We start from the raw sequence: 26,246 nt of genomic DNA on the forward strand, positions 1-26,246 counted from the left end.
CTTGAAGCCGATTTATGAAGACCTTTCGAAAGTGTGAAGAAAATGGAGCTTGCCTTGACCGACCCATTCTGTTTTGAGTGGTGATTTATAAATAGTCCCAAATTCATTCAAGCCGAAACCTGATATCACTTCCACCATAATGTTGAGACTCTTGTGGCGACATTAATTTCTCAGAATTCCCAAGTCCATTAGTAAATATCATAAAACCACAAATCTTCTCGAAGTCTAATGCAACTTTCTTATTAGATACATACCCCGCTATCCCATTTACGCCCGTTACATATTCGGGGTATCTTATGCTTTCCTATAATACATATCCACATATTCGTATGTCTACCATAAAAACGCCTTCTAGTAATTCATCCACATCATAACTAGTAACAAATGTAACTCCAACTCTACCATCTCAAACATTATATCCATTGCCAGTTCCAACACCATCTAAATCCATAAATTGATCAATATCTGGTATGACAACACTTGGTTGTGGAATTGTTGGTTCAGGAAAGATATTATCAGCTGGAGGACCATCTAAACCTCTACCAACTTGATAATTATCTGGAACTGATTTTCCTAATGTTGTCCTTCTATTCTTTTGTCTCTTTCCAGTCCCTCCAATAGTATCACCTCTTCCATTCATCCATAAACTAGCATCACTAGTTTCACCTCTTCCAATACCAAGTTGATAAGCTTCCATACCTCTTAAAACTGGTAATAAAAGTCGAGTTTCATACCAACGTCCTTTAATATCAGCTAATCCTCGACGAGCTGCTGGTTCTAGCAACTGCCATTCATACCAAGTACGTTTCTTAGCATTATCTGCTACTTCATTACGGAATCTTAAATCAGAAACCATTCGAGCAGGTAAATCAGGTGTTGGCCATTGTGATCGATTGTTATAAGGCATTGGCATTTCGACAAATTTGTAAATATCACCCACAAATGTTACAACAGTCAAAAGTGGATTTGTTTGTACTGTACGTTCGATAAGTTTTTGAACCACGAGAACCACAATTGAATCCCCATCAACACGTAAACGAACTGGTTCGCCAACCCAAATCTTTTCAGCTCCGAGAAACATTCCATTGTAATGTATTTCTCCAGGAGATACGATGGCTTTTTCAAGTCTATCAAAAAGGGAATAACTTCCATCAATAACTTTTGCGGCCAAGATGCTACCATCAACTTGGTAATCACCTCCACCATATTCACCTCGCACAATACGATCCCAAGGTACTTCATCGTAAGGAATATTATTGATTGAACTGATTGTCGTTTGAGGTACACTCCAAGCAAGCCAAGGTCTAATCGATTCTTGATCCTTGATTTGAGCAGGTGAATGTGAAAGTGGGTGAGAAAGTGGTTGAACCAAATATTCCGCTTGAAAATGTTCATATCTTCTCTTTGATACAACTGCGAGACCCCAAGCATGTCCTCTATTAAACCAGACCAATTCTCCTGTACGATAAATGAGTCCAGTATCAGGTGTACTATCGAGTTTTTGTTCTTGTGATCGAATTGATGAAGTCGGTTGAGGTGATGACTTTGATGATCCAGAAGTTACGGATCCAGAAGGTGTCGATCCGGAAGTAGAGACTGCCTTTTGAGGTATGCTAACAATTGGCATGCTATCCTTTTTGATTTCCTTCTTTGGAGGTGGTATGTTGACGATCGGAGCAGTTGCCTTGGTTATCTCCTTCTTCAATATTGCGCCGTTGTCTTGTTTGATTGTTTCTTCTTGTAGATCATCCTCTCCAAATGGTGAACAAACTTTGCATGAACAATTCCTTGAGTCGCCATCTGGATCCGTACTTAACCAAAGTACATGCGGGAAAAAATCTGCCGGACTTCGATATCTCTTCTTTCGACCTTGTGGATGTCCATATAAATATGTATCTTGTCGTTCATAAACTCCGGCTGTGTGTCGACCCTTTTCCTTCTTCATCTCTGCCTCCAGTTTATTCTTATTATATTTGAGGTGTTCCCATAAAACATATCCTTCGGGTAGATCTTTAAGTACGTAATTCCTATCTGCGATGAAGTTAGTTGATGTTATGGAACTTTGGGAATGCCGTATGTATTACCAGAATGTTCTTTTCCTCCCAAATAATGCATCAACATACCACCAATCTTTCTTCTCCAATCTATAGCTTTTGGTTCATCATAATCGAGTTTCTTGTAAAAATCAACAATTCCTTCGGCATCTTCTTTATCATTCAATTGAGCTGCTGTTGGTTGATTTGATTCTTTGATACCTGTCTTTGTAATGACTTCTAATTGACCATCTGATCTACAAATAGTGATAGGATGAAATGGTGCCATGATGGCAATTGTATATGGTAGAAACAATTAACTATTGATGGAATTTAGAAGATGTGATAGTAACCTTGAGATAAAAGTTGTGGGGTTGAGCTAGGTTCTAGTTTGAGTGAATGTGGGTATACGTGCCTTGAGATTCTGGTATTGATTATTAATATAAAATTTCATCTCAAATCAAGCTTCAATGATAAGCGCGTCTTTAATTCTAACCTCACATCCTCACATATCATTCAAGACAATTAATCAAGGGAAAAAAAAAGTATTTATTAATATCTAATTACTAGTAAAATCACTCCACCAACTCCAAAACTATAAAAACTACCAAATCTCGAAGCAAGGCTGTTCATAATATCAAGCACCTCCTTCTCGAGAGCAGCTTCATCTGTGGACATTACAGTATCGTCCCCAGATGATTTCTCGACAGCCTTTTCACGATCTGCAGCCTCCTTAGAAATTTGAGATGCAATTGTAGCTGAGGCCTCATCTATTAAAGAGATTCCATTGTCATCCTTCATGGCCTCATCTCCGTCAGCATCCTTCTTCTCTGCCTTGTCCTTCATTGAAGCTTCCTCAAACATGGTTCGCATGGCGATACCCTCACTATCTTCTTCTTCTACCTCTGGAACTCCCTCGACAGTTTGTTCAGCTGGTCCAAAAGAAGGCAAATGTACTCGACGCCAGCTTCCTTCAATTTCTCGAAATCGTCTGCTACCTTTCTCAATGCGACCAATTCGGCAAGAAGTTTCTGCTCATATCCGGTCTTGATTGCTGGATCCTGGTGCGTAGATAAAAGCGATTTGGCCAGAGGAGTTAATTGAGAATCCTCCTTACGAGTCTTCTCAATTTCCATGGTCCAAGTTTGACGACCATTCCTCAATTGAGCAAATGTCTTTGGAAGCCAATTATCACCATCAACGTCAATGACATCACCAAGATTTAGGACATCCATAATCATGAGCGCAAAGTTCTTAGCTCTCAAATTCCGAGTGATGACAATCAATTGCGAACGCCAGAGATCCAAGTTACCGAAAATGACCATGACACTCTTACCACGGGTCAAGGCGACGTTCATGCGATTCCATTCACTTAAGAATCCAATGAGTCCACCATTATATTGATCGGCAGGAGTCACTGCAAGCAAGACGATTTCGTTCTCACCACCTTGTGTACTATCGATGGTTAGGAATCGAGGGAATCTCTCAATCTTGGGATACTCGGCCTTTAATCTCATCATGACTTGTCTAGAGATCTCATGCAATTCTTCCCTGTATGGTGTCAAGACTGTGATTTTATCGAGATCAATCTTGGCGACATCAACAGTGGGTTCATGTCTGAACAAGTCTATGGTGAAGTCACAGACGGCGTTGATGTTTGCGAAGTTTCTCTTGGATTTTCCGCCTTCTCTCGGTGCAGATTTACCATCTTTCACATTGATGAACAAGCGTTGGGCATTATCGTCCTTGGGTCCACCGAATGCAGGTGCACGGCGTGTAGCTCTGTATGGTTCAGCACTGTCGGAGTTCCACCATTGATTATAGTACTTCAATGTTTCGCTTTCCACCATGGTACTAGGATGAGAGGCCGAGAATCCATACGTCGCAATACCAGGGAAGTTTGCGATTCTCTTGCACATGCGATAATTCATGTTGAATCTCACCAAGTTAACGCTGTGATGATTGAAGAATCGCTCAAACAACGACAAACCATACTGGTTTGAGAACTCATTGTGACCGGCAGATTTAACGACTGGGTGCAATTGCTTGTGATCACCAGAGTATTGATTCTTGGAAGCACACAGTGTGGCTGGAATCAAGACTTCTGGTTCAGCACCGAATGCAGCTTCATCCGTGAGGCAGGCTTGTGGCTTGTAACCATATCCTTGAAGGAGATGTGCAGTATTGCAAGTGCAAATCACAATCTTCACCTTGGAAGTCAAGGAAGAAAAGATCTCCTGTCAGATTCCTTTAGATCGGATATGGTAGTACCACGAGTTGGAAGATAAACAATGTCAAACCATTCATCAACTTGAGGGAACTTGTCACGAACAGTGGCCAACATATCAAGAAGCTTGGTTATTACTTCTTTTGCGGCTGTGTTCGAAGGAGCATTTATGAGAGTCTTCACTCCACATAATGCAAGTCCTAAACCTTGACCAGCAAAAGTCTTTGTCTTTCCAGTTCCTGGTGGACCTTGAAGAAGGCTAGTGTGACAGTTATTGTAAAACATTAACTCCCATGCACGCAATTGCTGCTTGTTCATGTCCATTGATCTGCACAAATAGTCGAAAGCACCTCTCTGTTGAATGGTCATCTGATCTTTGTATTCATCATAGATAGAGGGACCTTCATTCTCGACTCCATGACCCATGAGAAACTTTCGTTGCTTCCATTCGTTTACCGCCCTGGGTTGACTGCAAATTTTCGCAATAGCCATCAACATGCGACTGGCGGGGATCGTATTTCTTTCCATGGTGATGCAAATCTCTAAATTAGCATTGTTGCTGAATGCTTGCCGGTACTCTGCGTTGACGATTTGAAATCCAAGTACGAAGTCCATCTGAGTATCGATTGACAGGACACGAGCGTGAACGACCTCAGTTTCAGGCATCCAACCACCAGGTGGCATAACCTTTTTCTTTTGCTTCATACCCTTAACCAAGGTAAATCCAGGTTCGGCTTCTGGTTCCTTTGGTGCTTCTGAATCAATAGGCAGAGGTACAACGGTAAACTTCATATGAGTACCTGGAGCGACTTCAGGCATGACAAAGTTCTCATCTTTTTCAACAGTTTCATGTAATTGTATGAAGGGTCCTTTTCGGCTCTTGACTGTACATTGGTGTGTAATATCAGGATTGAAGTAACGGCCAATGTTGTAGTTCTCCCACATGCCCTCGTAAATGACACCAAGACTCAAGCCAATTTGTATATCTCTTGGTGAACCGAAAGATCTTCGAGCTGCATGGGATGCATAACTCTTCAATTCTTCGGCAAGATGTGGATATCTCATTCATCTTTGATGCATAAGCTTGATGTCAGGATTCTTCTCCCAGTCCTTGAACACTTCTCCAGCTGGACCTCCAATGGCCTTCCTATAGAAAGGATAAACACCGTGTCTGATGCTGGCTTCCATTTGAGATTTCCAATGAGAATCATGGAATTCGAAAGATGCTCTACTAAGAGGGTCAAGAGAGCGCACCAATGTTGCGTGGAATCGACCATGGCTGAGTTTAGTCATGAACGCTTCCCATGCTACGAAATCACCGGCTGATTGTGGTTTTTCATCCCAAAAGAATGGTCCAACTAACCTAAATCCAAAGAACTCAAGTAGCGGTTCTCTATTTCCTTGAGCAAAGTCGATCAATCGATCAACATCTCTTTGACAAGGACTTTGGAAATCAGTTGCTAGAATCTTTGCAATTTCTGCTCTGCTCGCATTCTTAGCCTTATCACTTGTTCCGGTAACTAGATGAATCTTTTGCTTCCAGAATTGATCGGTTGCAGTCAAATCAACAAAATTGTGACTATGTAAAGAGAAATGATAATTACCAGCGAATATTCTCAATCTTGGTGCTTGACTGAACATATCAAACTTGACTCTAATTTCATGCATTTCGGTAGCACCTCTCCCAATTTCCTTGAGAATTAGGATGGCAGATCTGCTTGCATTGATCCTACCAGCAAGAGTCTTTGGACCTGGGTAATCTCGTGCTCGGTTTCTACTATACCAAGTGAGAAGATCATTCTTAATGATCCTGAACTCAGTCAAAGCACGTTCTGCTGGACTATCATTATTCTTGGGCAATGCTAATTGTTTTGGACGAGTATCTTCGAAACCTTCCTGCTTGCGCTTTCTGGTTTCTTCGATCACTGGTTGTTGATTCACACCAATGTCAATATCTACTACTGGAGCAGGAGTTGTTGCGCCAGGTGGTGCGATAGGTGCTCCATTACCAGCAGTTTGACCTGCGGCAGGAGTGGTAGCATTAGATGCCATTGTAGTTATTATTCGGGCTTATTAGGCGACCGATTTTTTGCTCAAAAGAGAGCGGGGGGTGAATAAATTCGAAAAAAATTCCAATCAAGCAAGACCAGAAGACTTTCGTCGACTGGCGAATTGCACCGAAAGGAAAGTTTAAAAAAGGGAAAGGTCGATAATTGTAGGGCCCAGAGCTCTCGAAAGAAGCAATGGGTTCCGCGCCAAGGTAATTAGGTCTACCAATAGATACTATTGGTAAATATTTGGTACTGTCAAAGAAAAATACGTTAGCAAAGATTCTGGTAGATTGTTCGAGACCTTCAAGCTGAGATCTGATGTTCAATGTCGCAGTAAATTTGTGGCATTGATTTGAGTTGAATGTCGACGTGGCGTTGAGCTAATTGTATGAAATGAATGTCGCTATGATGCTGAGGCAGTAATTTGAGTTGAATTTTGTCTTGGTGTTGTAGTGTTGATATCTGCAGTCAACTGCGCGACCTTGTCATCTGCGGTCAAAGTCTCCAAGCAACGGCGCATCTGGAATTTTGGCGCATTCGACGTATTCGAATTTTCATTCCAATTGATTCAATTGATCCCAGCAAGAAGGTCTTTATAAATTTGGAGCATCATGATAGAAATTGGGGGTAACTTGCAGTTAAGTTTACGATGCTCGAAGAAGAAAAAAGAAGATCGCGAAAGATCTGAGATTTGTTTTGATATATCGTGCGGAAGGTTTGAAGCGAATCACGTGATAACAACACGCAAGGCTAAGACTAATTATGAACTATGAGGCTAAGGTATTCTATCTAATCACAGGCAGTTTACTTTTTCTATCTTCGGTCGGTCAGTATATTTTATTGTTTAGGCGGTGAACATTTTTTCAATGTCTAGTCTAGTACGCTAGCGAGGTTAAGCTGGAGGTAGTAGGTAGATCGTCTCATCTTGAATATCCGATAACTTCAAGTATACACTCACCAGACAACAACTTTTACAAATTCTATTTATCATTCAAAGGTATACTGCACATATTCTCTTTTGACAAGACCTCTTATAAATCTATTTGCTACTTGACGAAAGTCTTGTAGTTTGGTTGTAAGAGATCTTTTCAGGAGCTCACTTCCCCTTCCCGTTCTCTTTTGAGTAAAAAATCGGTCGCCTGATAAGCCCGAATAACAAATTCTACATCATGAGTTATCTTATGATCTTTGACCCAAAAGGGCCCAAGCAAGCATCAGTTGATGGTTTTGGTAACCCAGTCTACCAAATTTGGAAGATTCATGATAAATGGCATAGGGAAGATGGATCATTACTACACGAAGTCCAACTTTTGGAAGAAATCAAAGGTAAGAATGAAATCTATCACATTGAAGAAGAAGAAATGAAGAATAAGTATGGAGAAATGGTTGAGAAATGGGAAGCCTGGTATGGTATGGATTGGAAAAAGAGGTATGGTGAGTTGGGGCATATTTGGAATCCAAAAGATGAGAGATCAGTATCAACTCCAAAGAGAAGATTTGATGATACCCCTAGTAAGTCAAGATCGATTGAGAAGAAATCGAGAAGTGGGAAATCTTCCATTTCAGGTGGGAATGATTTGATTATGAGTAACTCTCCAATTACTGATGATGTTCATTCAAGGTCAGGAGATAGGTATACTTCAATGCCGACATTATTTTCACCAGCATCAAGAAGTGAAAATTCTCCTATTCCAGGCGATCTTGATTCAGGTGTGAGTAGTCCTTCACGGGCTAACATTTCTCGTCCTAATCAGGGTAATGCATATGCTTTACTGCCTCCACCATTATTATTCCCAGCATCTTCCCAATCTTCAAGAAGATTGGCTGCAAACCAACAAGGTAATGTAGGGTTATCTAGTGGCTTTTCTATCCCTTCTAGATTTATAAGACGATTAGTCTCGGGATCTTCAGAATCCGGCGAACAATCTGCGAGAGGTTTGACTTCGAAAACTGATTATCTTGAATCTCCATCTACATCTAGACAATCTGCGAGAAGGATACCAACCCTGTGGTGGCAAAGTTAATATTCTGGACAAAGATAAATTCAATATAAATCCCCATATAAATTTCTATTTCATATATTACAATATTGATATATATATTTATTAATAATGAATAGAGCTCTTTATTATTAACAAATCAAATTGATTCTTTTTATAATCCATTTATTATTAAATTTTGATAGAAAAAATGAAAATATAATTATAAAATTGATTATTTTGAAATCCAATTATAAACAAATATAAAAGTAATACTATTACAATATAAAATATTTTCTATTTTCTAATCAAAATAAAGTCTATTTTATAAAATCAATACTATAAACCTATCCCAATAACTTTTACAATTCTCTATTACTTTTATCCTTTTAATGATATCCCTTATTTCTCTTAATTTTATAGTCTTCAATTTACTAAATCTCTTATTAACAAATCTATTAATTATTAAAAAGTCCCATTTTCTATATTTTCATATAAAACAAAACTCTTATACTATTATAATCTCTTTTTAATTATAATTTTATATAATAATTTATATCCTTTTATATTGCTTTTTAGTTTTTCCTTTTAAATACTACTATATATACAAATCATTACAATTCTTTATTAAAATATTTTATTTAATTTTCATTTCTATTATTATATTGATATCAATTCTTACTTTTTTAAAGAGTTTTATAGAATTCTTATTGATTAATTATTATTTTAAATCTTTCCCTTTAAAATACTATTTAATTAAACTAAATTATATATAATTTAGATTTATATCAAGAAATACCCTAAATATTATTAGGAATTCTAGGTTTTACTTTAAATAGCTTTTTTTCTATTTATAATAATTCTTGGATTTTAATAAATGATTTATATATTCCATTTATATTAATTAATTTAATAAAGTTTTATTTATATCAATCATATTAATTACTATATTTTTATAAATATTAATATATTTTTTTATTAGTTATACTTAAAATATTTATTTTAAATCTAAATCTTTAATTTATATTATTATTTTATATTAGAATTTTTCTATTTATATATAAATAAAAATTCAAAAGATTAGATTTTTATATTTAAATAAAGCAAAGAGTATTAATTGATTTTATATACTTTTATATAATCTTCTTTACTCTGATAATATAACTCTTGAAATGTTCATATAAATTCCCTTAATTTCTATTCAAGATTATCTATATCTTTTTTTAATATTAATCTTTTGTAATATAAAATATATATATCTTTTAGTAAAATAAAATTCTTTAAATAAGATTTAAACTCTAATAAATTTATTAAAAGAATAATTTTATTCTATATCAGAAATTCCTTTTATTTTGTAGTTTTATATTCCTTCCAATATTTATTTATATATTTAATATCTTATCCAAACTATAAGAGAATTATATATCTTGTTTTTTTTTAAATAATATTTAATTAACGCTATTCTTTTTTTGGTATAATATATAATATTAAAAACACTTTCTTATCTAATCCATTCTTTCTTTAATTCTTTAAATTGTATTTAATATCTTCTAAATCTGATATCTATAATGTAATTATATTTCTTATTTTATATAGTAAAAGATTTCCTTTTTTTAATATTGATAATAATACCTTGTCTTTTTATTATTTCCATTTCTTTTTTAACTCTTTAATCTTTTTCTTATAGAATTTCTTATTATTTAGATTGAATTATTTATCTTTCTATAAAAAATAAAGATCTATATTATATTTTGTAAGATATAATATATTATATTAATTCTAATACTTTTTATAAAATAAATTAACTCGAGTTTGAGTAATATAGAATTATGTGTAAATCCCTAATATTTATTTTTTGTTATTTTATTTATTTATATTCTTTTTTATTTTCTTAATTGAAATCGAATATTATTTCTTAGTTCTAAACTTTCATTTTGTAATTGAGCTGTAGTGTATAGAATATAATAAAAACTATTATTAGATTTATAAATATTATAAATTATATAATAATGATATAGGTAATATATATTATTAAACTCCTTTAATCTTATAGTCTTAGTTTTCCTAGGACTATTTCTAGATATAATAATAATTTATATATATAATATAAACAGTTTTTTTATAAAAAAGTTGTATAACCAATATTTAAAATTATTATATTTATTTAAATTATAAATACTTTTATTTAAAATTAGTATTTTATTTATTATAGATTATAAAAAAGAATCTAAATTATTAATCTTTCTTGATTTTGATATTAAATAAGATAATAAAAAGTTCTATTTTTTTATTTATTTGTTTAAAGAAAAATTGAAATTAAATAGAATAATAGGGTATATATAATAATTATTGATTCTAATTATTTAGATATCATTTTGTAATAATACTAAAGTTATATCTTTTACTGTATTTTTAATTAATATTAATCTATAAAGATAGAATATAGAGATATTTTATTTCTAAAATAAACCAAGTTTTTTTCTATAATAATTCTAATATAAATCGTTATTAAAAATATCCCTCTATTCTTTATTTCTATCTCAATTTTTGATTCTATTAAAACTAGTTTTATAAGTTATTAGATATTTAGTTTTAAAAGATTTGAATTGTATATTTAATTTTCTTTTTAAAGGAAAAAAGAGATATTACTTTCTTAAACATTTTTCTCCTTTTTTATTTGTTTCTTTATACTATTTGAATTCCTTATATAATCTATAGCTATAGGAATCATTTACACTCTTACTTTCAGTATAAGCCATATAGCTTTTAATACAATAATCAATCCATTTAAATTATAAACCCGTTTTATTTCAAAACTATATATTCTTCCTTCAAATATTTAAAAAGGAATTAAAGACATTAGTAATATAATCCCTATATTTCATAATAAATTCAATTATCTTTTACTATTCAATATATATAATTTATATTTCGAATATAATTTAATCAACTAGTATTTTGATATCTATTAAAGATTAATTTATTATTAAATAAAATAGAAATACTTAAATTACTTTAGTCTATTTGATTCAATTTATTATTACTATCAAATCCGTTATTATCATTTATATTATTATTATTCAAACTCTTATTTGAATTATATTATATACAATTTAGCTTTCGAATTATAAATTCTAAATCTATATTTAATTCAATCTATTACCCTCTTATATCTCTTCCTTCCCCCTCATTTAAAAAGTCCTTTATTACCTAGATTTTATCCAATATTCTTTTGATTTTGTTTTTTATATACCCCCAAATAATATTATTGTTTTCTTTATTATTTATATTAAAACTAAATATCTTTTTTGAATATTAATTATTATTATTAATAATATAAATATTAAAAGATTATTTCTTTTGATTATATCTATAAAAAATAGCTTAATTAATTAATTTATTAATTAAATATCTCTAATAACTATATACTTTCTTTAATCCAAAAAAATAAATATTTCAATTATTTTTATTTATTTATATATCAATATAATACTCTTTATTAATATATTTTTTAATAATTCTCAAAGATTACACTTTACCACAATAATATCTATATAAACAATTTTCGAATTTATATTATAATCAATAATAATAATATTATTATTATTATTATTATTACTATTATTACTATATATCCCTCTTATTTTGAAAATTACAAATAAAAATAATTATTCAACTTTTTTATATCATACTTTGAAAAAATATATAAAAACTTAACATATTTTTCAGAATTCTTATCCTCCTCCAAGAAAAAAAGTAAATTCTATATATCCTTACTCCTCTAGATTATAATTTACTTTAATTACTAGAATTTATATTATTTTATACTATATTTATATTCTTTCTATAAATAGATTTATTATTTATATAAATTAGAAAAAGAAAAATAATTAGAATTTAATTAATTTATTAATTGATTTAATTTTTCTAGAGTTTATATAAAAAGATTTTATTAAATAGTTTTTTATAAATAATTGAATAATTGATATAATAATTTCTTAGAGTATTTAAATATATTAATAAGGATTTCAAAATATTTATTTAATAAATAAAAAAATATAAATAAAAAATATAAATAAAAAATATAAATAAAAAGTATAAATAAAAAAGATTATTAAATCTAAAAGCAAAAATTATTATTAATAATTAATTTTATTTTTTAATAAATTATTTAGTTATAACTCAATAATAATATACTGAAAATCAAAGTTTATAAAGTAGTTTTCAATTTGTAATATATTTTACTCTAATAATTCTTTCAATATAAAAGATTATAAATCTATATTATAATCTATTTTATTATTAGTTTAAATTATTAAAACTTAAAAACCTATAGAAAAATGATCTATCTTACTTAATCTTCTTTAAATATTATTATTAATATACTCTTTTCATTTATTAGAGATTTTGAATCTTATTTTTTCTTCTAATCATTTTATCTCCTTTTTATTGAAATTATCAATATCCATTTTTATTTTACTATCTTCTTTTCCTTTTTTTTTTTTTTATCTTTTTCTTTTCTTTTTTCTTATTTAAATAACTATTATTATTAAACTTATTTCTATTATTATTATTAATAGTTTTAAAATCAAAAAGATTATTATTTTCCTTTTGCTTATTTATTTCAAATTATAAATCGATATTAATATCAATTTCAATTAAAGGATTAAACAAATCAGTCTTATTTAGGATAAGCTTATTTACTTTCAAATCAAATTTAAAATTATTAAAAGTTAATAAATAAATTAATAAATATTATAATCTGATATCTATTTTTCTATTTTTATTGAATTAAGAATTTCTTTTTTCTTTTTCTTTTCCAATATTTTTCAATTATTTTTATTTATATTTTAATATAATAAAGATTTTTTTAATTTATTAATATAATAAATAATTTTAATTCTTATATTCTCTTTAGCTTTATATACTATATATATATTAAAGAAAAGATTCTATTACCTTTTTTATTTATAAATAGAATAAGAATTGAATAAATATTTATTTATATTTTTGTAATATTTATTAAAAGCTTTGTTATTAATGCTTTTTAATTGTTATAATATCTTTAATCTTTTAAAAAATATAATCTTAAATAGAAAATATAAATGTCTTTTAATTGTTTTAATTCAATTAAATTAATATTTGAAATATAAATTAAACTAAAAAGAAAAATAAATCTTCATTACAAAAAAGCTTGAAAAATAATAATTAATTATAGATATTAATCTTAATTAATATTAAAAAGCAAAAGTATAAATAATATATTAAGTTATATAATTATATTTGCTTTATTTACTCTATAAATAGAATTTTGGAATTCTTTATATAAATACTTCTTTTTTCTGATTTGAAATAATATTATAATAAAAAGATTATAATATAATATATAGGGAACTTGGATATATGAGGAACTCGAATACTTTTAGCCTATTATCAACTTGAAATTATAATAACTTTTATTATATATATTCAATTATTTTCTATATCTATTCAAATTGAAAAAAAACTTTAAAAGATTATAATTTCATTTCAATTAAAAGAATTTAAATTAATTAAAAAGGCTATAGAGTATTTTGAAGTTTTTAAATTTATTTTAGCTAATAAATTAACTAAAAAGAAAATATATTCTTAAATTTATAAAATAACTCAAATTCTTTTAAATATAAAAGAAAATATTTTTATACAATAGATTTCACAACTTATTATTATTAGATTTTTTATTATATTTATATTAATAAAGAAAATAATTAATAAAATTCATCTTTAATATATTTGGGTTATATTATTTCAGAATCTTATTTTAATAGAAATTCCATTTATAGATTACAAATGAATTTATAGATTCTAAAAACAACATTTAAAACTTAAAATATATTATTCATATCAATTAAAATTTAATTAAACTAAAAAAGTAATTCCAAAGAATATTTAGACTTGATTTAATATATTTCATATATATCTTATTAAATAAAAGTATAAATTAAATAATATATATAATATAAATAAAACCAGATTTGAAATTAGAAATACTCAAAATATTTATATAATAATTAATTCTATTTAGAAATTGAATTGAAAAGTTATAGCTAATAAGTAAAAATAAATAATTATATTTGAATATATTAATATAATTGGAAATGCTTTATTATCTATAATTATTTTCAAGGTTTAGAATATAAATTCTATATAGATTTTAAAGGATATATTTTAAAACTAATAATTCTCTATTAATATAAATAAATGAATCTTAAATAATTATAAATTAGAATAATTAAAAAGGGTTTTTAAATTAGAATTTAAAAAAGTATTAAATAATCAATCTTAACTTTTGATTATGAATAGTTATTCAAATTATATTATAAATAACTTTATTATTTTCTATATAAATAATAATATTGATTTATTTATATTATCTCCTTATTACTTTTATTTACTTTAATTATTTAATATTGTAATATATAAACCAATAAAACAATATTATACTTTAAAAATTAATTAATATTCTCAAATTAATATAAAACAAATCTAAAAAATTGAATAGATAGAACTTTTTCAAAATATTAGAAAAAAAGTATTAAATTCTTTTAATATTAAAACTAATTAAAAAAAAGCTGATTTAATATTTTTTATTTTATAAAAAATACTTGATTTATTATTATTTAATTTCTCTTAATAATCTTTTATTTTATAAATAAGAATCTTTAATTAAAACTTAAATTTGTTTATATTTAGAAGTTCTTTTTTAGATAAAATAGAATTAAGATAAGCAAATTAGATTTTTAATATAGCTTTAATAAATAGTAATTTTTCTATATCATTAATTTATTAATATATTAAGAGAATAATTAGATTTATAGAATTTCAAAATACTGAGATAGCCCTATTTCGGAAATAGCTCTCTAATACTTAGAAGATAATTGAAACTCGAAAAAAGAGAATTAAAGATAAAAGAGTCAAATTATAAGATCAATTTGTTTTTAGTATTAAGGAAATATTGAAAATGGTATATAAAGCAAAAAAAAATCGAAGAAGAAAAAGCTATGAGGATGGTTATATAAATGTCTAATTAAAGAATTAGAAAAAGAGATTGAAGAAAAAAAGCTAGAGAATAGTTTAAGTGATTTGGAATTGGAATTGAAGGATTGTGTAGTTTGTAGAATAAGATTATATATAGAATAATTGAAAAAGTGTTCGAGTTCCTCATATATTCAAGTTCCTCATACGTTATGTTAATTATAATCACTTTTTTTGATATATATAACTTTTTATTTTATTATAATAATACTATTAATATTTTTATTTATTGAAAGGCTCAAAATTATATATAAAGTGTTTCAACCTTTTTGAATAATATAAAAAATCTTATAATATTAATACAAAAATAGTATTTATAAAAACTTATTAAATTAAAAAAAAGCAAAGATTACTAAATGATTAAAGAATATAGTAAATCAAAAAGCTTTACAAAAACTTTAGAATATTTCAATTTATAAATCAAATTCTTTCTTTTTTTACTTTCCAAAATATTCTTAAAAACAATTTCCTATTTTATTTCATTAAAACTTTTTTATTCTATTTCATTAAAACTTCTTTGTTTCATTTTTCTTTTTTATTGAATCTAAAGATTGTATAAATAATATAAGAAGTTAATATAATAACAAAATAATCAAAAATATTAAAATAAAAAAGTCTATTATTAATAAAAAGCTTAAAACTAAAAAAAGTATTAAAAAGTCTAAAATATTTATTTTCAAATATAAATTAAAAAAGATTTTATTTAATAAAAAGAGAGTTTGTAATCTAAATAAATAGAAATTATTTATTAAATTTAAATATCGAATTATTAAATTAACTTTATATAAAGCTTTTATCAAAAAAGATTAAGTTTTATATTAATATTTGAATAAATCTTATATTCCAAATAATATTTATAAAGTTTATATAATAAATAGCTTAAACAATTAAAACAGATTTCCGATTTCAATCCTTAATAATCGAAGTATTACAAAAAATTATAGAAATAATATTAGCTATTTGTTTTGATAATAAATCTTTATTCCTTTTATATAAATATATATTAAAATATATAATTCTATAGAATATAATATAATATATGAAATAAATTATTATTATAAAAAGGAATACTAAATTATTATAATAAATATTAAAAAAAGCTATAGAAATTGATAATATTAATCTTGTTATAATATAAAAAGGTTTTTAAGAATACAAAAACTAATTTTTTTTAAATTTGCTTTTATTTGTTTTTATTTATTTTTATTTGTTTTTATTTATTTATTTCTGTAAATTAGGAATATTAAATATAAATAAAAGTATTATTAAAAGAATATTAATAAAATTGGAATAGATATTAGAATATGAATATAGAATAATAATAATTCTAAATATATTTAAAAATATTAACATAGTTTATCATCGAATAGGCTATATCATCGAGTGGGCCACTTTCACCTCAATTAATACCTTTAATTTCATATTATTCAATAACCATTAAATGAATTGATTAAAACTATTAAAAATCTAATAATCTAGAATCTATTATATTATTTTGATAAGTTCTTGAATTATAGCCTAATTTTCCATATATATTATAGTATCTATTAAAAGATATTTCCCTATTAGGATTTCCTTTATTTTAATGCTTATTATATTAAATCTAAATATCAACTTTTTGTTGAGATAATATATTAAAAGCCTCTTATTTAGTAAATACTCCTTTTTAATATATTTATGTTTTTTTTATATATTAATATTAGCTTAATACTTTATTAGCTTTTTAAAGTATATGGTTTTCTATATTTAGAAATATATTTTTATATACTAATTTCTCTATATCTTTAACTAGAGCTAATACAATCTCAAATAAAGGTATAAAAGAGCTTAATTAATAATAATCTATTTGAGATTTAATTAATATTGATTAAAAAAGAACTTTTTTAGGATTATAAGGAGTTTAAGAGATTTAGAGATTCAAATTGAAAGGAGAAGGAATAGGGATATGGATTTAAATATCTAATTTAAAAAGTACTGCTTTAGAATCAAATAAAATTAATCCTGCTTCTTAGAACCCTATTTTCATATTCTTATTTGTAATTGACTATTAATATATAGCTTTGAAAGCTATAAAGAATTCGATTTTTGAGATATAATTGATATATACTTTTATAAATCTCTTAATTTGAATACTATACTCTTATTTTAGGATATTAAAATATCTAATATTAAGAGATTGAGTTAAATAACTTGAATATAATAATAAATATATACATTTTATATTATTCTTTTTGTAATAGTTTTGAAATAGTATTAATTTATAACTTTTATATCTATCCAGTATTAATATTCTATATCTATTCTTAATTCGATTTTTTATATATTTATCAAAATATTTCAATTATTTTAATTCTGTTTTATTATTTGTTTATCTATTACTTATAGATTTAATAGCTTAATCTACAGAAAGATTGGTTTCTATATACCAATTAGAAAAATACATCTATTCTTAAATTATTAAAAACAAAGGTATAATATTCCTCTCACTATTACCATATATAATCACTATTGCTCATTCTCGATTGCCTAATTGTATAGTTTTGCTTTTATTATATCTCTCAATATTAGTAACAACTATATTAGTATTTATAATTCCTATTATAAAGTCTGTTTTATTAAAATTCTATATATTACAATCTAATATCCCAAATTTTGTTTTTATATTTAATATTAATTAGAATCAGTTTTCAATAAACTTAGGATTTTTATAAAAAGCTTTCTGAAAATTATAAATATAATTAAAACATATTCTTAATTTGTTATAACACTTTATAAATCAATATGCCCAGAGCTTTTCAATATATTTCACATCTTTTGATTTAAAAATATAATTTATTATATCTTCTATACCTTTGATTTTAAATAAAAACCTTTTTATATTCAAATCAATTATATATACAATAATAACTTTCTCTTCTATTTTTATAAGATTATATCGATTTACTTAAATTTCAATACAAAAAAGTAAACCATTTATTCTATGATTAAATATTATATGAAATATATTATACAACTAAGAAGCTTTTCGAATACTTAGTTTTTTGTTTTTTCGAATAGCTTTAATAGCTAGAAGTAAATATGCCTTGTTATTATTAAATTACATTATAAATGATTAATAAAACGTATATTGAAATTGAAGGTATCAATTAAGATGAAAGTGGCCTATTTGATGATATAACTCACTCGATAATAAACTACGTTAAATACTTTTTTAAATAATAATTTGATATTATTTATATTATTAATTTATTTAAAAATTATTAAATAAAATTATATTTAATATAATATAATATATAAGGAATTTGAATATATAGAAAATTTGAATATTTTTTTAATTATTTTATATATAATTTTGTTTTATAAACTATATAATTCTTTAATTTCAATTTCAAATTATTTAAATTATTCTTTAGTTTTTCTTTTTCAATCTTTTTTTCTAATTCTTTAATTGAGTGTTTGTATAATCATTTTTATAACTTTTTCTTTTTTGGTTTTTTTTTTATTTTATGTATTATTTTCAATACTTTTTTAGTACTAAAAACAAATTAATTTTATAATTTAATTTTTTTGTTTTTAATTCTTTTTTTTTGAGTTTCAATTATTTTTTGAATATTAAAAAGCTATTTCTGAAGTAAAACTATTTTAGTATTTTGAGATTCTATAAGTCTAATTATTTTTTTAGTATATCAATGAGTTAGTAATATAAAAAAACCATTGTTTATTAGAATTATATTAAAGATTTAATTTATTTGCTTTAATTTTGTTTTATTTGGAAAAGAACTTTTAAATATAAACAAATTTAGGTTTTGATTGAGAATTCTTATTTATAGAATAGAAGATTACTAAAAGAAATTAAATAATAATAAATTAAGTATTTTTTGTAGGACAAAAAATATTAAACTAATTTCTCTTTAATCAGCTTTAATATTAAAAGAATTCAATACTTTTTTTCTAATATTTTAAAAGAGTTCTATTTATTTAGCTTTTTGGATTCATTTTATATTAATTTAAGAATATTGATTAATCTTTAAAATATAATATTATTTTATTAATTTATATATTATAATATCAAATAGTTAAAGCAAATAAAAATAATAAGAAAATAATATAAATAAATCAATATTATTATTTATATAGAAAGTAATAAAGCTATTTGTAATATAGTTTAAATAACTATTTATAATTAAAAGTCGAGATTGATTATTTAATACTTTCTTGAATTCTAATTTGAAAACTCTTTTTAATTATTCTAATTTATAACTATTTAAGGTTTATTTATTTATACTAATAAAAAACTATTAGTTTTAAAATATATCCTTTGAAATCCATATAGAATTTATATTCTAAATCTTAAAAATAATTATAAATAATAAAGCATTTCTAACTACATTAATATATTCAAATATAATTATTTATTTTTATTTATTAATTATAACTTTTTAATTCGATTTCTAAATAGAATTAATTATTATACAAATACTTTAAATATTTCCAACTCTAAATCCAATTTTATTCATATTATACATATCATTTAGTTTATATTTTTATTCAATAAAATATATACAAAATATATCAAACCAAATCTGAATATTCTTTAGAATTACTTTTTTAATCTGATTAAACTCTAATTGATATAAATAATATATTTTAAATTCTGAATATTGTTTTTGGAATCTATAAATCCATTTGTAGCCTATAAATGGAATTTCTATCAAAATAGGATTTCAAAATAATACAACCCGAATACATCGAAAACGAATTTCATTAACTATTTCCTTTACTAATATAAGTATAATAAAGAATCCAATAATAATAAATCATGAAATCCATTATATAAGAGTATTTTCTTTTATGTTTGAAAGAATTTGAACTATTTTATAGATTTGGGAATGTATTTTCTTTTTAGTTAGTTTATCAACTAAAATAGACTTAGAAACTTCAAAATGCTCTATAGCCTTTCTAATTAATTTAAATTCTTTCAATTGAAATGAAATTATAATCTTTTAAAACTTCTCTTCAATTTGAATAAATATAGAAAATGATTGAATATATATAATAAAAGTTATTGCAATTTCAAATTGGTGATAGGCTAAAATTATCCGAGTTCCCTATATGTCCGAGTTCCCCATACATTACGTTACTATAATTTTTTGTTATTTTAATAAGATATAATAAAATTTTACCTTAAACCTTAATTCGAAAAGGTTAATTTGAATAATAAAATCCTTTAACTTATATAATTATTATTAATAAATCATTTATTACTTTGATATCAAATATAATAATATCTGAATATAGGAAAAGAATAATAATAGATTTTAAAACAATTTTTGATATAATAAAGGAATATTTAGCTTGATATTTTAAAGATAATTATAATTCTAATATATTTATATACTTTTAGATTTATATACAAAATCAATTAAAGTATATACAAGAATAAAATGATTTTTATAATTGAAAAGTATTACTATTTATTCTTTAATAATATATTCGAGATAATACTCTAAATGAATTCCTTAATTTAAATAACTTTGAGAATTTATAATTTATAAATACTATTTGTATTATTATTATATAGAATAAATAAAATAATAAAAAAAGATTTATAATATTGAAAAAAAGAAGATATTGAAATCAAGATTCTATAAGTTTTTCAAAAAGTAAGTTTTATATTAAGAGAAATTAGGTTTTATTTAATTTAATATTTTATAAAAATATTTGAGTAAAATAAAGGTTTAATATTTGATTTCAAAAATTAATAATATTGAGGTATTTAGAGAAATGTTATATATTCTATTAAAACAAAATTATTATTTCTTTTTGATATTAATAATATGAATATTTAAGAATTAAATATAATATTAAGTTTAATAAGAATAATATTAATCTTATTAAAAACTTTGTTATTACAACTTTAATTTATTTATAATTTCAAAAGGAATAATCTGGAAACTAAGGATTTATTAGATATTAAAAAACAAAATAATATTAATAAATAAAAAAGTATTAATAAACAAAAGAATATTAATGGATAATTTAATATTAATAAATAAAAAAATATTAATAAATAAAATAATATTAATAAAAAGCCTTTTGAAAATAAAGGGAAATATATATAAAGAGGATATAATAATTTGTGTTTGAAAAGGGTGGGGAGAGGTTGGAGAATAATATATTCTCATTATTGTAATACAATAAAAAAGAGTTATAATATATTGAAGCTTTTTTTATTTAAAATATTTAATTAAAATAATTGAGATAGAAATTCGATTTAAAAGAATAAGAAGATTTAAAAGAATATTTTGATAATTCTAGATATCAAATAAAAAAGAAGTGATTATATTGAAATATAGAAAAGAAATCAAGTAGATATATAATTTAGAAATTTGATAATAGAAATATCGCAATCTTAGAGATAAAAAGGAATAAGGAGAAATAGGGATAAGCTGGTTATAGAACTTATAGTATTATTTTTATATGTTTTTTATTTGTAATCTTGTGATTCATATAAAGTCTTAATTTATATATTCTCAAATTTTTATATAAATATATAATTTAAAATGTGATAATTGATTTATATATAAATATATATTTTAGATATAATAAAAAATAATGATATTTGAATTTGAATATAAAAAGAAGCAATAAATTCCATTAAAAACAACAAAATACTTTTAAAATAAAAAACTTTTGCTATATATAATAATTAAATTAATTATATTATTATTTTAAAAACGATTTATTCAATACATAATAAAGGTATTATAGAATTTATGGCAATTACGAAAGGATCACTTCGTCAACCACGGATTCTGTCACTACAGGGCAATATCCTACCCCTCTTCGCTTGGACAATCTGCGAAAGGTCCAATTTCATCCTCGAATCAATCAAGATCTAACTCTCCGAATCTAGGTAATGGATGCCCATTTCGTAATACACGACACTGTATTCATGATAGTACAATAGGGAAGTAGGGCAGCACAACACAATGGAAGAATGATAGTATATGTACTTCAGTTGAATGAAAACGGAGAGAAAGGGAAGTCTACAATATCTCATAGTTGTGGAAAAAGAAAAGGGGATAGCAGTTCTGGATACGCGTACCCCAAGTTGTCTGAATTCTTTTGCGTTTTGTTCCATTTGGATGTGAACTGCCCAAGCTCACATCCTTCTAATAAGAGTGCTTGAAAGCTCACCTCTGCTTCTGGTTTTTGTAACGGCATCTTGTCAAAGGAGTGGTCTACAGAATCGACAATCTATGGAAGAGTGATAAGAGGAAAGGGATTGGTTTGGATAGTCGTGGCTTATTAGACTTGAGTCCAATGACAATATCCGATGAAGCTGAAATTTATGAAGTTATTCTTTGGGTTTCTTGTACATGTTCACTTCACAGAAGCTCATGGGGTCATGTTTGTGCCATATTTGTGCCATATTTGTGTTGATATTTGTGATGATATCCTTCTTCGTTTATGAAAATTTCCTCATTTTGAATTCTATTCACTTCGAAATAACATCTCTTGTTAACGTCGAGGCTAGCAATAATTTCAACACAGTCAATTTCAAGGTCTAATCTACTCGTAGAGATAGGTATCATCAGTGTTAGCGCCAAAATAGTAAAGATTCCAATTCCAAATAATCATTCTCAGGGTTCACCGGGAGTCATCGTCATCCGATTTTTCGATTTTTGATCTTATCTAGAAGTATGGTATGGGAGAATGAAACCATTAGAAGTGAGAAAGGTCTACATCCCCATTACTAGATATATCAACATTTAATGTCTATCTACTCATCTCAAATTTTTCATTTTGAAAAGTTTACAAAAGTCATTTCCGGTGAACCTTGAAAATGTTAAAATTGGTATTTTACTCTTACATCATTGTCTTCATTTCATGTAACTATCTATGTCCTTCCTACTATCTGTTATTCTTATACTATGATCCAATTTGCCTTTTAGATATCTTGTATTTTCGTTTCCCTTTTCTCTTTTTTTCTTCCGAAATCCGAATCACTTCCTCCAGCTGTAGATCTTCACTACTCTTTATTGATTCCTTTTACGGGGAAAGGCGATCAAATTACTGATTCTACGAAGAGGAGTATAGAAGGCAATGCATCTAATACTATTCTTTGATTTGTAAATATTTTGATAATATTCAACTTCTTCACATATCGTTTTCCCCCTTTCCTCAACCAATCCCAACTCGCTTACGTGTCAAGAAATCTACCTAGTGTCTTCGAATTGAACCCTTTTCTATACTTCCCTTTTCTACTCTACTGCCATCTCCACAATCTTCACTCCATTCACTACCTCCATTACCTCCAGTCCTTCACTTCTTTACCTCTTCTCCTTCTCCAATCTCCGCAACATCTATAACATTACAACTACAAATACAATCTATAATTCCAGTACAACATGCCCACCAAATATCTCTCTCCACCTATTCATTAATTGGTAGTGACGCTCCGCTGGCCCTCCGGGGGCCACTGCCGTGGTGGCCGAATATGGGGTTTTGGGAGGGGGGGGGGGGGGGAACATTCACATTGAGATGTATCCACCTGGTGGGTTTTGTATTTTTACTTCCGTATACATTGTAAAATATCAGTGGATGAGGAGAAGTACCTAGTAGTTATTGTTCCGTTTCGTTTTATGGAGGAGAATCTGTGCTACTACTATGCGATTGTTTTGACGGAGAGAACTCTCACTGGTGTTGAGTTTTCCTGCCACGGACGGTATATTAGGTATACTAAATAAATCAAACCCGCACATTTTAAACCTCGACATCTTACACCACACTAATCGAGAAAATTTCCATAACTCATAACTCCATTATCATTACTCATTTCATATCCCAAACTACCATCCATAATTCCAGTGCAACAACCATCCATACACATTCTACTTTACTACAAAAGTAATTCCCCAACTTCCAACCAATCAGCCAGCGATCAAATGATCACCACAAACTTTTTTCAGACATACATCTCAATCCCTCCCATCCTATGCCATCCCATCATATCTCCAGAATTCAAGACGCCCAATCCCCTTTCTTTTCCTATTATCTCCTCATCCTCAACCTTCATTCCATTCCATTACTTCTTCCGAGATTCCTCCTTCGTCTCAATTTCCCTTTCCAACTCCTCCGCTAAACTTCCCCACCCCCACAAATTACCTCATCGCACATCTCGGATAATAATACTGATGTTCATATGCTTTTAACAACCCCACCAAATGCATTCCCGATGCTGCCACCACTAGAATATGAAAGATTTGATGTGAATGACCTATGATATCGAATTTACCGGGGAAATAACATTCTGGTATACGTAACTTTTTGATGTTAGTTTTTTTCATTCGTCCGTTAATGTATTTACTCGACAAATTCAGACTGTTCTCAGATCTATCTAGAATCTCCATCTCGGATCCAAAGTATAGAAGCATCCGGGCAAGAAAATAAAAGAAAGATAAAAAACTCACACTGTAAACCACCGCCCCAAGAACAAGAAATCCTCCTTCCCCAAGATACCAAGGCATACCGGTTCCATCAACAACTTGATCCCAACCAAAATAAACAATGGCATGGATAATAGGTGCAAAAGCCGAACATCCAGTCCCTATAAAAATACATACACGAAAGGTACGCCAACGGAGACCTTGAAAATGTGGGTGTAGTAGAAATATGAGGGTTGCGGAAGTGAGAGTTATGATCTAGCTGGGTGTGAGTATGTTGGTGGTTTTTGTGGGTATAATGTGGAAGTTTGGGGTGATGATGGAGAAGAAGGAGAAGAGGAGGGGAGAGAAAGTATACAGTAGAAGAAGAAGATAGTGATGATAATGATGATGAAGAAAGAAGAAAAAAGACAAATACCCACCATAACCCAATATCCCACTTGAAACCTCCACTCACAATAAAACGCCACATAAATGCCCGTCACAAAATCCCCCAAAATCGCAACCACAATCCCCAAAAAATCCAACTTCAACCAAATCTCCGCCACCCCTTTCGAATGATTCAGCAACGTATGATATCCCATACTAAACCCCATACAAATCATTGTCGTGAGAAAGAAAATAGAAAAAATAAATCGATCCACCAATGGACTTTCTGGAAAATGGATTGAAAAGATGTAGAAGATAAGTCCGGTGAGGAGGAAACATGTCAAAAAGGGAATAGAATGGGTATGAATATTGAGTGTTTCATTATGGAGTGTGAAGAATGTCCTCAAAGAATCCCGGAGAGAGTGAGTGATAGGTCGATAGGAGGTAAAGATTGAAGGATTATCTTGATGCCATGGTGGAAGATCATCATATGTGATTAAACCTTTGTGAGAAGTAGAGGTTGAATCTTGTTGACAAGTAAGTGGACTGGGTGGTTTTTCACATTCTAATTGTCGAAAGTTGGGTAGAGCGGAATCGGGAAGTTTTGATTTTTCCATCATGTTGTGGAAATGAATTGGTTCGAGGTGAGATAATGGAGGTTGGAATTTGTAGGGGAAAGAGATCTTAATGTATTAAATGAAGTCATATAAAAATGATATTGTTGGAAGGAATTATGATGAAAGCGCTTGTGTTATAAAAATGCCTTCAAAAGGAATGATGGTAAGAGCGCTTGCGTTGTAAAAGTGTGTTTGAACAAGATCGAAAAGTAGGTGAGATACAAATATGATTTAATATCAAGAATATTTGAGAATGAATTGAAGATATAGAATATCTTTCATTAACTTTTATTCACCCAATAAATAATTCTACATCTGGAAAAGTCCAAGAAGTATATGTATGATGAGTAAAACACTAGTCTATTCACTCAAGAACTCAAGAACTCCAGATTATCCAAAGAACGAACGATCATATTACACTCTCCAAATTATAAAAAATATATTAGA

At 26.9% G+C, this 26,246-nt stretch overlaps 3 protein-coding genes across 3 annotated transcripts; 1 reads left to right on the plus strand and 2 right to left on the minus strand.

The window, feature by feature from the left end:
* Window positions 1–406: 406 nt before the first annotated feature.
* Bfra_006157 (putative transcription-silencing protein clr2 protein) lies at window positions 407–6,312 on the minus strand (the record flags this gene model as incomplete). Its single annotated transcript, XM_037336530.1, has 6 exons — window positions 407–2,031; window positions 2,124–2,285; window positions 2,642–2,919; window positions 2,991–4,270; window positions 4,366–5,320; window positions 5,378–6,312. 6 exons carry the CDS (start codon window positions 6,310–6,312, stop codon window positions 407–409), a joined length of 5,235 nt encoding a protein of 1,744 aa, XP_037191740.1.
* A 1,168-nt stretch (window positions 6,313–7,480) lies between these two features.
* On the plus strand, window positions 7,481–8,335 carry Bfra_006158 (uncharacterized protein; the record flags this gene model as incomplete). Its single annotated transcript, XM_037336531.1, has 1 exon — window positions 7,481–8,335. One exon carries the CDS (start codon window positions 7,481–7,483, stop codon window positions 8,333–8,335), a length of 855 nt encoding a protein of 284 aa, XP_037191741.1.
* Window positions 8,336–24,531: 16,196 nt separating this feature from the next.
* On the minus strand, window positions 24,532–25,802 carry Bfra_006159 (putative hemolysin-iii channel protein; the record flags this gene model as incomplete). The annotated part of the gene is made up of 2 exons (XM_037336532.1): window positions 24,532–24,977; window positions 25,232–25,802. 2 exons carry the CDS (start codon window positions 25,800–25,802, stop codon window positions 24,532–24,534), a joined length of 1,017 nt encoding a protein of 338 aa, XP_037191742.1.
* Between the last annotated feature and the right edge of the window lie 444 nt (window positions 25,803–26,246).

Source organism: Botrytis fragariae, assembly GCF_013461495.1.
Source record: "Botrytis fragariae strain BVB16 chromosome Unknown tig00000075, whole genome shotgun sequence".
NCBI classification, from domain to species: Eukaryota; Fungi; Ascomycota; class Leotiomycetes; order Helotiales; family Sclerotiniaceae; genus Botrytis; species Botrytis fragariae.